This window comes from Engystomops pustulosus, chromosome 2 (assembly GCF_040894005.1).
Source record: "Engystomops pustulosus chromosome 2, aEngPut4.maternal, whole genome shotgun sequence".
Lineage (NCBI taxonomy): Eukaryota > Metazoa > Chordata > Amphibia > Anura > Leptodactylidae > Engystomops > Engystomops pustulosus.
Genome location: NC_092412.1, coordinates 43453873 through 43470018, shown reverse-complemented (window position 1 = coordinate 43470018; position 16146 = coordinate 43453873). Strand labels below are relative to the sequence as shown.

General features: G+C 43.2%; 2 protein-coding genes across 6 annotated transcripts in view; both read left to right on the top strand.

Moving 5' to 3' along the window:
• LOC140117556 (NEDD4-binding protein 2-like 2) overlaps nucleotides 1–4013 on the top strand; it is a 31503-nt gene extending 27490 nt beyond the window's left edge. For all 5 annotated transcript variants that reach the window (XM_072134395.1, XM_072134396.1, XM_072134391.1 and 2 more), the window contains 2 exons: nucleotides 2908–2993; nucleotides 3929–4013. In XM_072134395.1, coding sequence (XP_071990496.1) covers nucleotides 2908–2993; nucleotides 3929–3958 — 116 coding nt within the window. In that variant the 3' untranslated portion in view covers nucleotides 3959–4013. The remainder of the gene's footprint in view (nucleotides 1–2907; nucleotides 2994–3928) is intronic.
• Nucleotides 4014–4929: 916 nt separating this feature from the next.
• On the top strand, nucleotides 4930–14773 carry N4BP2L1 (NEDD4 binding protein 2 like 1). The gene is made up of 5 exons (XM_072134390.1): nucleotides 4930–5231; nucleotides 11664–11791; nucleotides 12465–12553; nucleotides 13968–14044; nucleotides 14410–14773. Exons 1-5 carry the CDS (start codon nucleotides 5017–5019, stop codon nucleotides 14513–14515), a joined length of 615 nt encoding a protein of 204 aa, XP_071990491.1. The 5' UTR covers nucleotides 4930–5016; the 3' UTR covers nucleotides 14516–14773.
• Nucleotides 14774–16146: the final 1373 nt, after the last annotated feature.

Below are 16146 nucleotides of genomic sequence, written 5' to 3'. Positions count from 1 at the left end.
TAGATTAACACCTTCCAGATCTTGTTTCTTTAACCCCTAGGCGCACCAGGACGTTATAGTACGTCCCGGTGGCTAGATACTTAGCGCACCAGGACGCACTATAACGTCCTGCTTCTGGCACCGGCTCACGAACGGAGCCGGTACCAGAAGCAGCGGCTGTCAGCTGTCTAGTACAGCTGACAGCCTGCGCTAACACCCGCGATCGGAGCCGACTCCGTAAGGGTCTTCCCCCTATGGATCGGATCCCCCGTGCCGCTTACCGGGGGATCCGATCCTCTCCTGGGCAGCTCCGAGGACTGGCATGTGCCCCGGAGCTGCCCGGTTTCCATGGCAGCCAGAACCCTTCCGGGTCTGACTGCAAACTGTCTGAGCATGCGCAAGCACCACCAGACAGTTTACACTGCTCTACAATAAAATAGTATTGTAGAGCAGTGTATTGGACTTAAACCAGTGATCAGAGTATCACTGGTTTAAGTTCAAGTATGTAGAAGTAAAATTATGCAAAAACACTTAACACTACACATTATAATAAATAAAAAATAAATACATAAAAATATAAGCCCCTAAAATGTCACTTTCCCATAAAAACACTTAATAAAGTATAAAAAACATAAAAACACAAAAAACCCCCGCATGTTTGGTATTGCCGCGTCCGTAACAATCTGCATAATAAAACAGAATTGTTACTGGACCCGCACGGTAAACGCCGGAGGAAAAAAACGCAAAAAACGTTCCGAAAAAAAGATAATTTTTAATTAATACCCTATAAAAAATGCTCTAAAAAGTGATTTAAAAAATTTTATGCACTCTAAAATAAGCCCACTAAAAAGAACAACTGTTCTCGCAAAAAATAAGCCCCTAACCAGATTTGTCAGCCAAAAAATAAAAAAGTTATGCATATGAAAAGATGGTGATGCTAAAATGAATAAGATTTTCTCCAAATTAGTTTTTATTCAGTACAATTGAATAAAATACACAAAACCCCCACATATTTGGTATCCCTGCGTCCGTAACAATCTGCATAATAAAACAGAATCGTTATTAGATCCGCAAAGTGAACCCCGTAAAAAACAACCTCAAAAAACTCTCTCTGAAAAAAAGATGATTTTTTATTAATGCCCTTTAAAAATGCTCTAAAAAGTGATTTAAAAAAGTTACGCAATCTAAAATAAGACCACTAAAAAGAACAATCCTTCTCGCAAAAAATAAGCCCTTAAACAGATTTGTGAGGTGAAAAATAAAAAAGTTATGCATATGAAAGACGGTGATGCTAAAATTAACAACAATTTTGCCAAATTACTTTTTATTCAGTAAAAATGGGAAAAAATTAAAAATATATATAAATGAAGTATTTTTGTAATCGTGGCGACCCATAGAATAAAAATAATATACTATTTTTATGGTATGGTTAACGGCCAAAAAAAACCCACATAAAAATGTTCCTAAAAATTGACGATTTTCATTTCCTCCACCAACAAAGCTTTAATTAAATCTCACCAATTAGCTATAGATGCCCCAAAATTATGTACCAGAAAAGTGCATCTCATGTGGCAAAAGAAATAAGCCCCTATAGGTCCTCAATAAAAAAAGAAAAAAATTATAGCCTGTACAATGTGACATAGCAAATCGGATCTGGATGGCGCCTCCTTCCCTCCTATGCCCAGCCGTGCGCCCATACAGCAGGTTACCACCACATATAGGGTATCGGTGTACTCGGGAGAAATTGGGTATCAAACTTTGTGGAGCCTTTTTTCATTTAATCCATTGTAAATGTTTAATTTTCCACCCAAAATGAGTGTATTGTGAAAAAATATTACAATTTGCAGACTGCACCTCCATTTTGTTTTAACCCCTATAAAACACCTAAAGGGTTAACAAACTTCTTAAAAGTGGTTTTTCATACGTTGAGGGGTGTAGTTTCCACAATGGGGTAATTTATGAGTCTAGCTATTATTTAGGCCTCTCAGTGTCAATTAGAAGTTGAGCAGGTCCATCTAAGTACGGGTTTTGGTGATTTTACAAAAAATGTGAAAAATGATACCTAAATTCTGAGCCTCAGAACATTCTAGTAAAATATGTGGAATCTTAAAAAAACCATGCCAACATAAAGCAGACATTTGGGAAATGTAAGTTATGAATTTATTTGGGTGCTATGACTATCTGCATCAAAAGTAGAGAATTTAGAACGTTGAAAATATAGAATTTTTCCAATTTTTTGCCAAATTTTGTTTTTTTTCATAACTAAACGCAAAAGATTTCATCCAAATTTTTAAACTAATTTGAAGTACAATGTGTCACGAGAAAACAATCTCAAAATCCCCTGGATTTCTCATAGCGTTCCCACGCTATAACCACTTATAGTGACACAGGGCAGATTTGAAAAATGGGTCCGCGTCCTTTAGGCCAAAAGATGCTGTGTCCCGTAGGGGTTAATGGCTCAGTGTGGTGGCATCATTCAGAAAATCAACTTTGAAGTGAGATGTAACTTGGTTGTGTAAAGTCATGGAGGCGGAGAGCTCAGCATTGAAGTCCAAGCTCTCCTCACCTCTGAGTGAAGGAAATCTGGTTAGTGATGAGTCTGGATGCAGGAGCAACAATTACAGTGAAGAGGGCATTCTGAAATGAGGAAAGCTTGACTTCAGCGTTAAACGCTCCGCCTCTGTGACTTTATACAACCAAATTACTTCTTGCTTCAGACCTGATTTTCTGGATGATGCCATCACGCTGATCCATGAAAGAAACCTGATCTAGAAGCTGTTCACCTGCTTGATGACATACTGGTAATCATGGTTTATTAGGTCATTTTCTGCTGACAGGTTCCCTTTAAATTGAATTTCCACTGCAATGTGTGAACATGGCCAAATGTGTGTGCACCAGTGACCCCAAATAATTTTTGTGACATTGCAGATGCATTTGACCCAAAAGACTACATTGTACCACTTGGATATGACCTAGCCCGAAGAATACATCAGAGATGGAAGACGTCACTGGAGGTGTGTGCTTTCTTATTAATGCAGAAACCAAGGCCACATACAACCAAAATATGAGAATAATCTGTATTCAATATAGAAACAATAAAATATATCTAAATAGAGTGCATCTCAGAAAGAGCAAATGCATGCCAGGTAATAGGTCCGAAATGAAAAGTATACATAACAATAGTGTGAAGACAATACAGTTAAATAGATGTTAAACTCGCATAAAAACAATATAGTCTGAATAACACTGAAGGAATGAAGCTCGAAATAATAAGGGAAATAGACGCCAAAACTGCAAAAGTACATGCAGTGTGGGAGGCTGGAGGGACAAACTATTACCTGGCCTGCAACCACAGCAGGTCTTTGTCAAGGGACAGGGAAGCAGGGACTCCTTGTATTATCTACGATGCTGGGTGACCCATCCTCAGCACTGTGGTCGGTGTGTGAAATCTGGCCAGCGCATGGTCCATGATTTACGGACCAACCATTTTTGTGCGTTTTTAGCCTAATGGTTATCTTTAACCGAAGGCACACGGCGATAATCTGTGTAAAAGGTAAGATAAAGCTGATATCTGGAACTAGACAGACCTGCAGTATTCACTTGTGGTTACTCAGCATTCGGGCCAGATGTCCCAGCCAGCACATGCTGGGAGTGTGATGTAAGTTGGACATTCACTGGTCTAAGGGTGATGCCACACGTGGCGTTTTAAAACCGTTTTTTGGTCCATTTTTAAGCAGTCCGTTAAAAACACATTTCTGGTTTTGTACGGACTGCTTAAAAACGGACCAAAAACGGGTTCAAAACGCCACGTGTGGCATCACCCTTAGTGTCCCCGGTTTATCATACTTGATTTTGATGGTGATTTATATGATACAATATATGTTTTATGGTTTTATATTCAATGAAATGTAATTTTACCTTTTTTTTCTTTTTTTTTTTTTTTATACAGGAGAAATGCAAGTTTCTTCCAGCAACGTAAAGATATTAAGCCTCATAATAAAGTCTATAAGACAATTTCTGTCTCCTGTACTGGTAATTTCGAACTGTTCTGACTTCTGGATAAGAAATCATAGCACTTGATATTGATAATGATCTTGCACACGTACCTGCAGTGGGTAAGCTGCCACATGGAAGGAAAGCCGGGCCGGTGTCAGCAGTGGGCATACCTGGGCAAGTCCTGGGGCCCAGAGCTGCTGTGGGGGCGGAGGGGGTTCATATAAGGCTGTACATAAGGGATCCATGAAGGGGGGGGGGGGGGGAAGTTGGGCTGTATATAAAATAACCATGAGGGTGCTGTTTGGGATGATAAACTAGGGAATAGGAAACTGTTTTAGTTTCTGAATTTTTAATGTCCCCATGTGAGTACACTGCAAAGGGGCCCACTGAGGCTCTGTCACCCAGGGGCCTATTGAAACCTGGAGCTGACCTTGTGTGAAAGACCAGATTTTACAAATCGCATGTGCACACTGTGTAAATCAACATGACCTGGAGGAGTTCACAGTAGCATACTTGGCCCCAATTGTCCATGGAATTGTGGCCCAAAAACCTTTTGATTTCTTGATGGAACTTTAGGTTAGGGATACTAATCCCAATGGGTTAGCCAATGCAAAATTACCAGGGATCAACCTGCCGTCATTTGCATTGTCATCATAGTGTAAGGGATCCTGTCTAATTGCCACAAAAAACCCCAAAACTTTGTGCAGTGGGAGCTAATGTCTCACACTTCTGTCATGTTCCTACTTTCAGTCTTTTTTGAAAGTGAAAGTAGTAACCCAAATCCTGCCTAATTTCTGCTGGTGATATACTGTAACTGCTGTGCGGTTTCCCCCTAGAATCACATCGTGGTATACTCCACTCAGGCTAAATGTCATGCACTGGTCTCTACTATAACATTATGGAGGGGGGCGTTTTGTAAAAATGTCCATAAAACTGTGTACAGTATAACGGCACACACATTCACACTGTACACAAAGCGGTTTCCCTCCCACCCTGACCCCGCCCCGGTACCTCCCTGACACCCTCCGATAACCCCGGCACATGACACGGGAGGTACCGGGGCGGGGTCGGGCCCGGAGCAGGATGGCGGAGCGGCTCATCAACTCTTTTGGGAATCTGCGTCTGGACGAGCGGCGCCCCCAGCGGCAGAACCAGAACAGACCCCCAGCCCATCCCCGGGCCGGACCGGGCAGATTCAGCAGACACCTCTACCTGCTGCGGGGGCTGCCGGGATCCGGCAAGAGCAGCCTGGCCAGGTAGTGTCTGCGCTCTGCTGCCTGCAGGGGGCGCCATGCTTAGCGGGGAGTTCACACATTGCGGTTTTTAACCCTTACCGACAGTTTACAGTTCAGCGCATGTTGCAGCTTTTACCTGCTTTAGTGTATGGGACTGAAACCTGCAGCAAAATCTGAAAGTGTAAGAGTGTCTAATCATAATATTTATAGAGCGCCATCATATACCTGAGCGCTGTACAGATGTAGCATTTGGTTTGTGTTCACACAGGACTGAGAAGCAGCTGAAGATCTGCAGCAAAACACAATTGGACCAACGATTTAGGGAGCAAGGACAGAGAGATGATGGGGTTCAGCCCATATTCATTGCCATCTAGTAGGGGTAGGGGTCCGATCACAAAACTAAGGGTCCAATCCCAGCGTGAGGTGTGTGATGGAGAATGTGCACTGCCCCTCCATCCATTCTCATATCCCATTGGATAACATGGGGATAGGGGAAAACATACAATTTTGACCAGTCCCTTTAAACACAGGTTGCAGGACAAATTTAAAGGGGTTTTCCATGAACAAAGAAAATAAAGCCAGGGGAATAATACAAAAAACCCACCACATACCCCTCCCCATCCGCGCTCATTGTTGCATTTTGAAGCGCATTGGATAAACACGGGGGGCTATCCCCACCATTCCTTCATGTGTTTCAGCCTGCGGCTCTGGTTTCCTCCGTCAGTACTTCTGCCCCCTCAGGTTGGTTTTCTTTTAAGTGGTCGTTCTGTATTTGTCCAGAGCTTGTGTATCGCACTTTCCTGTACATAACCCCCCAAACATAACAACTTTACTGAGGGTATATACAGCTAGAGAAACACAAGAGAAATTGTTACATCCAGTGACTGCAGGTGATGTCCCCCACACAGCCAGGGCTGGATTAAGGTTAGTGGGGGCCTCTGGGTGCAAAATCTGGTCGGGGCCCACATTGACTGTAGTACAGACAAAGATTAGCAATCGCTATATACTGATACCCAGCAAATAACTACATACAGCCTCCCCAACAATCACTATATACAGCCTCCTCAGTAATCACTATATACAGCCTCCCCAACAATCACTATATACAGCCTCCTCAGTAATCACTATATACAGCCTCCCCAACAATCACTATATACAGCCTCCCCAACAATCACTATATACAGCCTCCCCAGTAATCACTATATACAGACCCCCAGCACTCACTATATACAGCCTCCCCAACAATCACTACATACCGCCTCCTCAGTAATCACTATATACAGCCTCCCCAGCAATCACTATATACAGCCTCCCCAGCAATCACTTTATACTGCTCCCAGTAATCACTATATACAGCCTCCCCAGCAATCACTTTATACTGCTCCCAGTAATCACTATATACAGCCTCCCCAGCAATCACTTTATACTGCTCCCAGTAATCACTATATACAGCCTCCCCAGCAATCACTTTATACTGCTCCCAGTAATCACTATATACAGACCCCCAGCACTCACTATATACAGCTCCCAGTAATGTCCCCCACACATTTCCCCCCCAAGTAATGTGCCCACACAGCTCCCCAGTAATGTTCTCTACACATTTGCCCCCTATGTTCTCTCGCTTCCCTTATTCCCTATCATGTGCTGCTCTGCGCATGAGCTTCTACTGCAGGTCATGTGACACCTGACATCACCACAGGTCCTGCAGCCTCCAGGTAGTAATATTCTCCCTGAGGCTGCAGGGGAAAGCAGTAATGTACACTTTCTCATCACAATCTGTGTCAGAGACCGTGATGAGAGAGGGGAGAAATGCACGGGAAGCGGGACATATGTCTTGCTGATCTGTGGAGATCCAGGGCTCCGGACCTAGCGGCACCCCTGGGCTAGAGGGTGTAAAACATGACTGCTTTCGTCCAAAACAGTGCCACACCTGACCATGGTTTGTGCTGGTATTGCAGCTCCGCTTTATGGGGGTGAATGGAACGGAGTTGCAATACATGTACTACCCATGGCCAGGTGTGGCGCTGTTTTTGGAAGAAATAAGTCATCCCCTTAAACTACTAAATCCTTGTTATGAAGTCTTATAGAAAACCCACCATAATACAAACCCCTCATTATTTGTGACTTTATGAGTTGGAGCAAGTTAAAATCCATGTAGAAGGACAATTCAGTACCATTTCCGCACAGATGTCCTGGGTGGAAAATCCTTAAGACACCCTGTATCAAGGTAGGTGACCGCCGTTGAATTAGAGGTAGTCCAGACAGTCCGAGGCCAGGACCATGTGGTGGACTTGTTTTTTCTACCAAATAGAAGATATTCATGTAATAGTGGCCGCTGCTTTGTGAATTTTCATTTCTTCTAGTCCTGGGGAGGTTACAAAATAATTTCCCAAGACTAGAGGAGCGGGTACCATAGTGTGAGCTTCTGCAGATAATATAATGGTCCTGGCAGAGGAGGGCTGTATATATTCAAGCCAGAACATGTCTGTGGTCTCAGTGTTTGATGCAGAATTAGAGACGTCTGGAAAATATTTACCTACTTCTGCCGAGCCATGGCCAAAACGGGCAGGTGCTGGTGCCAAGTCAAATGACTCATGAGATAACCTCCTAGTATGAGAAGGGTTGTTGATTTTACATTCTCATTGAAAGAAATGCGGAGCAGGACGGCACTTTATACCTTCTACACAACCTCCATAGGACCTGTGGACCATGGTCACCTCATCTCCTAGTTCTCCCACAATAACCTGATCACAGGACCCTCTCCGTACATGGGAACTTGTGTGTCTGCTGGGTAATGTACGTTGTACATGGAAACTGGGAGACCCCATGTTTTCAGACTGTAAGGCGCACAAAAAATCCTTTGATTTTCTCAGAAATTAAAGGTGCGCCTTATAGTCCAGTGCGCCTTATATATGAACCGTACTTACAGACAACAGCTGCCTTGAACTGTGCACAGGTCTGCCACCTGCCGGTCAATCATCCTTATAATCAGGTGCGCCTTATAATCCGGTGTGCCTTATATATGAACCGTACTTACAGACAACAGCTGCCTTGAACTGTGCACAGGTCTGCCACCTGCTGGTCATTCATCCTTATAATCAGGTGCGCCTTATATATGAACCTAGACGTTTTAGCAGGCATTTATTGATGGTGCACCTTGTTATCCGGTGCGCCTTATATTCCCAAAAATACGGTTATTTGTCCGGAGCGCCCCTTTAAGCATTGTCCTCTTCACAGGAATTTTAGAGGCTGCCGTTGCTTTCTTCTGAGGTCTTATTCACTAAATCAAGTCCGATCACATCCATATAGATGTCCATGGAGAATGGATAACACACAGAGGTCACCCACACACTGTTCCCCTACAGACATCAATTGCAGATCCTGAAAAAAGGGCGCAGCTTGTAATGAGTAGTGAACGGATCAGAACATGGGTGTGTGAATAGCCCCAAAAAACAGAAGTTACATGATACTTTTGGACTGAATAATCCTTGTAGGGCACTTGCTAAGGGGCCCCTCGAAAACGGGAGTCTTGGAAGAGTTGGCAGAGCTCCTGAGTCCAGGAAGATTCAGAACCAGCTTGAAGGCTCTTTATATGGCGAATGGTCACTACAAGAAGGAGTCATGTGACTGGCATCTAGAGCCACCACATCAGATAAAGCGGGCATGGCAGGGGTGGGACTAGCTGCAGTGTAAATACTGTGGTGCGCTGGATTGACACTCAGTGAGATGAGTGTACACAAGAGTCTCATTGTATGTCGGCCACCACCATTCCCAGTGGTACATTGTATATGGCATCTGCTCATATATTATTATATATATAACATACACTTTAAGGTTAAAGGGGTTGTCCACTTCCAGGATAAAATAATTGATATTGTTTGAGTAATGAAAAGTTATACAATTTCCCAATATACTTTCTGTATCAATTCCTCACTGTTCTCTAGATCTCTGCTTGCGGTCATTCTATAGAAAGCTTCATTGTGGATAGGAACTGGCCCCAGGTGCAGTGCTCATTGTATACCTGGTCCCAGGGATACAACGAGCAGTGCACCTGTGAGACATCATACAACCAGGGATACAACGAGCCATGGAACTGTGTAACATCACATGACATGCTTGAGAATGTCTTTATGGAAAAGACGAAACGTCGCATCACTGGTGGAATAAATATCACTTTTTTCACCTAACTTCTTTGGAGTGCTGCTTCATCTCTGTATTTGGTTCTATCACATGACAAGGGATATAACGAGCAGTGCACCTGTGTGACATCAGATGACCAGGGCTATAACGTGCAGTGCACCTGTGTGACATCACATGACCAGAGATATAATGAGCTGTGCACTTGTGTGACATCACATGACCAGAGATATAACGAGCAGTGCACCTGTGTGACATCACATGACCAGAGATATAACGAGCAGTGCACCTGTGTGACATCACATGACCAGGGATATAACAGACAATAGGGGGCATAACACAAGGAAAAAGGGATGATGGGGGTGGGGGTAATAGTGTTTTGGGGCAAAACCAAAATAGAGTTGGTTCATTCTGTTGGAGCAGTGCAGGGGGCATCACATTCATGAAGAACGTGCGCCACAAATCCTGAATCTGGCGCCCTCTGCACACAATACACACGGCACAGTGTTTGATAAATGTGGGCTGCTGAGCTGAATTTAAATGACATCTACCACCAGGATGAAGGGCTGTATGCAAATGAGCCTAAGGAGCTACAGGCCCCATTAACATCTATGGAGCCAGGAGCCCCTCAGGATTATTTGCATACAGTCCTTGATACTGGTGGTAGATGTCCTTTAAAGGAGTGTATTGACACATGAGCTGTTCTATAGTGAAGAATAGAATACCACTGATGTCATATTCATTTTTTCTTTATATATATATTTTTTTAATTACAGTAAATATGGGAATAGATCCCAGCACAAGGGAAACAATCTGGGTTCTACAGTCCCTCACTGTACTCTCCCCCAGAGAGACTGGGACAAAAAGTTCTGGAACAGAGAATGTTGTGTTTTATATAAAAGTGCAGCCCTACAGGGGCCCTGGTATGGGCTTGGACCCGTAAAAGGGCTGCCCGAAAAGTAAACTCTGTGCATGAGGTCTGCAGTTCTATTAAACATAATGTTGCTAAATAGAAGGTCTGGAGCACCTGTCCTGCTTGGGGACATGTTTTTGTAGTTTTACCGATTTCTTTTTGTGGTTAGTCACAGTCACATTGTCCGGGTGGTGACAGAACTTAATAAACAAGAACCTTTAGATGGTAATAGAAAGGCCAGAACAAATCCCATATTCTATGAAGCTTAACATTCCATGATTTTAGGATATTGGCCCACATTTACAGTGCAGTGTGTACTATGTGCAGTTGCCTGTGTATAGCGCAGGGGGCGCCAGATTCAGGATTTCTGGCGCCCGTTCATTATGAACCTGGCGCCCCCTGCACTGCTCCAACTTTTTTTGGTGCACCTTTAACATTGGGTATGTGACACATTTCTGTCGGAGTCTGTATGATAAATGTGGCGCATGGACCGACTGAGTACCAGAACACCCCCTTTTGTGCAGAAATTTGTGTCACAAGATGACTAGTGTAGCTACGACACAAAACAGTCGCCTGCGACACAAATGTGGTGCGGACCCTTCTTAAATACCTGCACAAGCAGTTTTCACCTAAAAGAACGTGCAAAGTCTGCCGCAAGCACCTTAGTAAATGTGCCCAAATGCAAATAGCTGTAAGAAGATGATGAAACTGGGTCTGTGACATGGACCTGGCATTGTCTCGCTTATTTACCGACACTGAGCCATAAAAAAGGCGCAGTCACTGCCAGATGTGCTCTGTGATATTTACAGGAGGAAAGGAAATTCAGGATAAGTTGTGAGATCAATCCTGTAGTGCCCACACTTTACTATCCTGCAGGTATGTAACACAGAATATAGGAAATACGGCCCAGACTTGGATGAAGCAGTCCTCTAAAATTGGCTTTACACATACAGTGAAGTTACAGCTGGAGCACCAGTCTTTATTACATGCATCTCTGTACCTGGTGCTGATGCTGCTGTGATCACAGGACCTCATTAACTAGCAAGCTCCCTGTACAAAGGTCTGATAATAGGATTTGATACTGTATATTCTTTCCTGTGTCACAGTTTTTGTACAGCAACCAGACAAAGCATCCATATAATGGAAGAATTTATCACATAGATATCATAATAGATCTGTACATCTGTGTGATACTAGAAGTGTATGAGGATCATTAGGTTATTGGGATGACATGTTCTACTGGACTATTTTTTTGCACAATACGTTGATGTATCACCGGGGTGCTCTCTTTATAAAAAATTATAATAAAATTTTGCATCACAATAGATTCTATACCTTTAAACATCTCTGAGTTATGGAAGATGTGGCTATAGGTGTTTAGTTCTTCTCTTCTCCATTCATAGGAAGCTGAAGAGAGATTTCCCCAGCGCTCTGGTGTTCAGCACCGATGACTACTTTTTAGCAGAAGATGGAAGTTACAGCTACGATCCTGATCTACTACAAGACGCTCACAAGTGGAATCAGAAGAGAGGTGACCCCCTTATGCTTTATATTTACTGTCTCCCGTGTACCCCCTCACCTACAGATGAGCTACACGTCTGTGTTATTTCACTTCCGTCATGCCAGTCCATAATGGAACAGAAAAACCAGTCCTGCCGCTCAATGTCATTTCTGCCATCATAAATAATAGAAAGATGACGGAATACAGCATTCCATATGTGTAAGATTATGTATAAGATCACACAGGCAGAGCCATCCCCTACTTACCCCCCTTATATAATTATCAATGTCTCCCAATGTTATTCCGTGTAAAATATGATGGAAGATAACAAATCACTGACTGATGTGGCAAGCTATAGCGATCCTACATCCCATAAAAGTGCCCTCCTTTTCATTACAAATCTGTAGTATTTATTACGGTCGGGAAGTAAGAGCTCACCTTGCAGGCGTCTAGAGACTTACAGGTATTCATGCTCCACCGGGGGATTCTGGGAGATATGCAAATACATTTTCCAGGATGCGATAAAGAGAATATTGCCTCTTAGCTGACTTGTAAGGCAGCCCCCAAGCATGACGTTCAGGAAGCCTAATGATATGTAGTAGGATAAAAAGCCAAAAGAAGGTGTTTATTACAGCTTTCCTTTGATTAGTCTGTATTACTGTCTATGGCGGTTCTTGCAGTTTTATAATTTCTCTCTTTATAGCGCGCAAGGCAATGAGCAGAGGGAGGACGCCCATCATCATAGATAACACCAACATTCTGGCCTGGCATATGAAACCCTATGCTGTTATGGTGAGAAAATGCACTATTGTGTTACTCGCTCTGTACAGATTGTCCTCTAAAACAGTGCCCCCCCCCAACCTTTGGGGACCAGCTGCACCCAAATCTTTTCCCAGGGACCAGAATCCCTAGAATAAAAAGAAATTGTGTTCCCAGTAAATACCATTTATCTAACCCCCAACCCATATAATGTGTCATTTCCTGCAGCGCCAATCTAAAATTCTTCTTTTTCTGTAGCCCCACCCCCTTTATAGTGCTCTCTTTTTATAAAAACCCTCTCCTGTTACTATAGCCCCATTTATTGTGCCCCTTTTATGTAGCCCCCTTTTTATACCACATATAATCAAGTATAAGTTGATCTGAGTATAAACCGAGGCACATCATTTTACCACAAAATAACTTATTGGGAAACTTATAGACTTGAGTATAAGCCTAGGGTGGGAAATGCAGCCGCTACTATTAACGAAATGTCCAGGAGCCTCCCCTCATTAATAAAATGTCCAAAGCAGAGCCCCCTCAAAAATGCACAGCCTAACAATGTCCTCAGCGAAGCCCCTATAGCAGTGATGGCAAACCTTTTAGAGGTCAAGTGCCCAAACTACAACAAAGACCCGCTTATTTATCGCAAAGTGCCAACACAGAAATTTAATTTGTGATTTATACTTCCTTCTCTGTCACAGTTTTCATTGATACCAGCCCCTGAGGACACCAATAAAGCAGAAAATAGTCCCAGGTAGCACTGTCACTTTAAAATAGCTCTGTGCACAGCAAGTCCTGGGCTGTCTGGGACTGCAGGAAGATACCTGGAGTCATCTCTGGTGATGGCCTGAGTGCCCACAGAAAGGGCTCCGAGTGCCACCTCTGGCACCCGTGCCATAGGTTAGCCATCACTGCCCTATAGTAATGTCCCCTGCAATGCCCCCTTAAAAATAAAAAAAAAACCTCTATTCTTACCTCTGACGCTCCTACGTGTGCCAGTTACTTCATGGTGTGCGCACACTGACATGACACATAGACGTGCTTCTTGCAGTCAGCCATGAAGCCGTGGGGAGAAGAGGTCAGAGGTGAGAATATAGTTTTTTACTTTAAGGTCTTTTGGCCACGGCCCAGGACCAGATGTTCCACGGCCCAGTTGTTGAGGACCACTGCTCAAAAATATTACACAATGTGCCGCCTTGGAAGTAATCGCTGTGGCCGTGGTTGTAGTGGTCACATATTTCATCATCACACATGGTCATCATCACTTCCATTGGATCATACTGATAAACTTGAAAGATCCCCCCCCATTAGTCTCATACAGCACTGAAAAAAGCTGGAGTAGGCTTTAGGGCTAATAACCTGCAATGAGGACCTACAAAAGTAGAACATAAAATGTGGCTGAATGATCCCTTTAACGGTTCCTATGTCTTATACATTGTACTACCAGGCCCTGGAGAACGGCTATGGCGTCATATTCCAGGAACCGAACACACACTGGAAGTTCAATGTACGAGAGCTGGCGAGGTAGGTGCACATACAGTACATATCACACTATACATTATATTGTTACTATACTATGGTAGGTTTAGTATTATTATTATACAATCGCATCTAATGACCAGAACTAACAGCATCGCTGATCTAGGACCTTGTCCGTTTCAGTCACTTGACCCAATATTAGACCAGAAATACAGAGCATATAATACAGACACATCACAACCTCCTACACACACAAAAGGATAAACCGGTTTGCACTTCTTTGTACTTGCTTCAGTGCATCTGTAAAGAGGTCTCTCAGCTGGATCCCTGCATCACCGTTCTACCATGCAGTAATAACATGAGTGTCTACATCCAGCAAAGGTCCAATAATCTGATTTCTCTATATTTAGAAGGAACAGTCACGGAGTCCCCAGGGAAAAGATCCAGCGTATGAAAGAGGCTTACGAGCACAATGTCACCTTCAATATTGTCCTCCGTGCCGAAAACCCAAACTAAAAATGGACTTACGACCCTAAAAACAAATACCTCCTGGGGCGGAAATAAAAGTACAACCCACCAGCACCACCAGCAGGAGCCTGACTCCAAAGACTATCGCTAATTCCTGTTCCTAAACATGGAGGTATGTCATGAAGGGTCTCACATTCCTCCTTTCTATCACTCTGGGTCTGACAAGGTAGAAGCCTGGGGACCAGACTTTAACATTTCAACCAAATTGTTGCATAAATCAGTATGACGAGAATAATATATTGGGGGGGGGGGGGGGAATTTATCGTAAGTGTCTGAAAGCAGAACTGTTCTATTTGCCTATGGAAACCAATCAGAGCTCAGCTTTAATTTTCCCACAGCGGTTTATAAAATTAAAGCTGAGCTCTGATTGGTTTCCATAGGCAAGTAAAACAGTTTTACCCCAGACACTTCTAAATCTTCCAAATTCCATTTTACTACAGCAAGGTTGAGAAAAGCTGACTGAGGCGTCAGATTACAGCTCACCATTGAAGTCTATGGAGGAGGGAGGTGTGAGCTTAGTGATAACAGCCAGTCTCTGCTCACAAACTCAGAGACAATTGAGAATTTCATATAGAGCCTGTATCAAAGACAAATCCTTTAACACGAAACCGGTGAAAAATAAGCCCTAATCGTGTAAGACATTTATTTCCAAGGTGTGCGCTACCCACACTGTAATATGCTTTATACAGCCAGACAAGTCTATGGAGAGCGGAAGGCGTGTGCAAGGGGCCTAATAAAAAAAACGAGGAATGGCAGGTATGGCACGTTCTTACACGTAGCAGATCTGCAGAATTTAAAGACTAAAGGCTTGGTTTTGTGGTTGATATTTTTACGAGTGATCCTTGCCCCATACCCAAGGCCTAACAATTTGTTTCCACTTTGCACTCCAATAGAAGGTAATAAAAGTATCTATCATGTGACCATCGCATTAGAGCTCTGCAACCCGTGAATATGTGCAAGAAATAAAGTGTGAAGATTTACGGTAGTGTGCACAGTGCAGGCAGACCGGGCGAGTGGTTAAACGTTCAGAGTGAATAAAAAACCCATCATATCCCCCCCCCCCCACATGTGAGAACATTACACCAACAACTAGTGTGAGATCTGGAATACAAATACATTTCTTACTGTGTAACATAAAGTGATCAATACCATAAATTGTCTTATTCCCATCACCATACAGTGTTCATATACACTCCCCAAGGAATACAGGAATACAGCTGCCAAAGACCCCACCATAGATCTACAGATCTCATATACAGGTCATGCTGCAGATTAATGGTGAATTTCATCACTACCACAATGAAAGTAGCTAAATCCATCCACAGACGCGTTTCGCTTCTCCTCATCTGACTGAAATGCATTGTGTGCAGGGAAATTCTCCTGATGGATTTTCTATGATGCTGAGCAATGTCCTGCTGAATCTTGTCATGTAAGATGCGTCTCAGAGTCTCTATAATGTATAGCCTGATTATACTTACGTTTTATAGATCGTGTTATGCTGGAGTATCTCCTGTAAAGTGACATAAGACGATGGCTGTGCCTGTTTGACCTGCTGTCAGGTTTTCTAGTCCTAGTTACTGTGTAATAAAAGTTTATAACATGCTGCATAAAAATGTAAA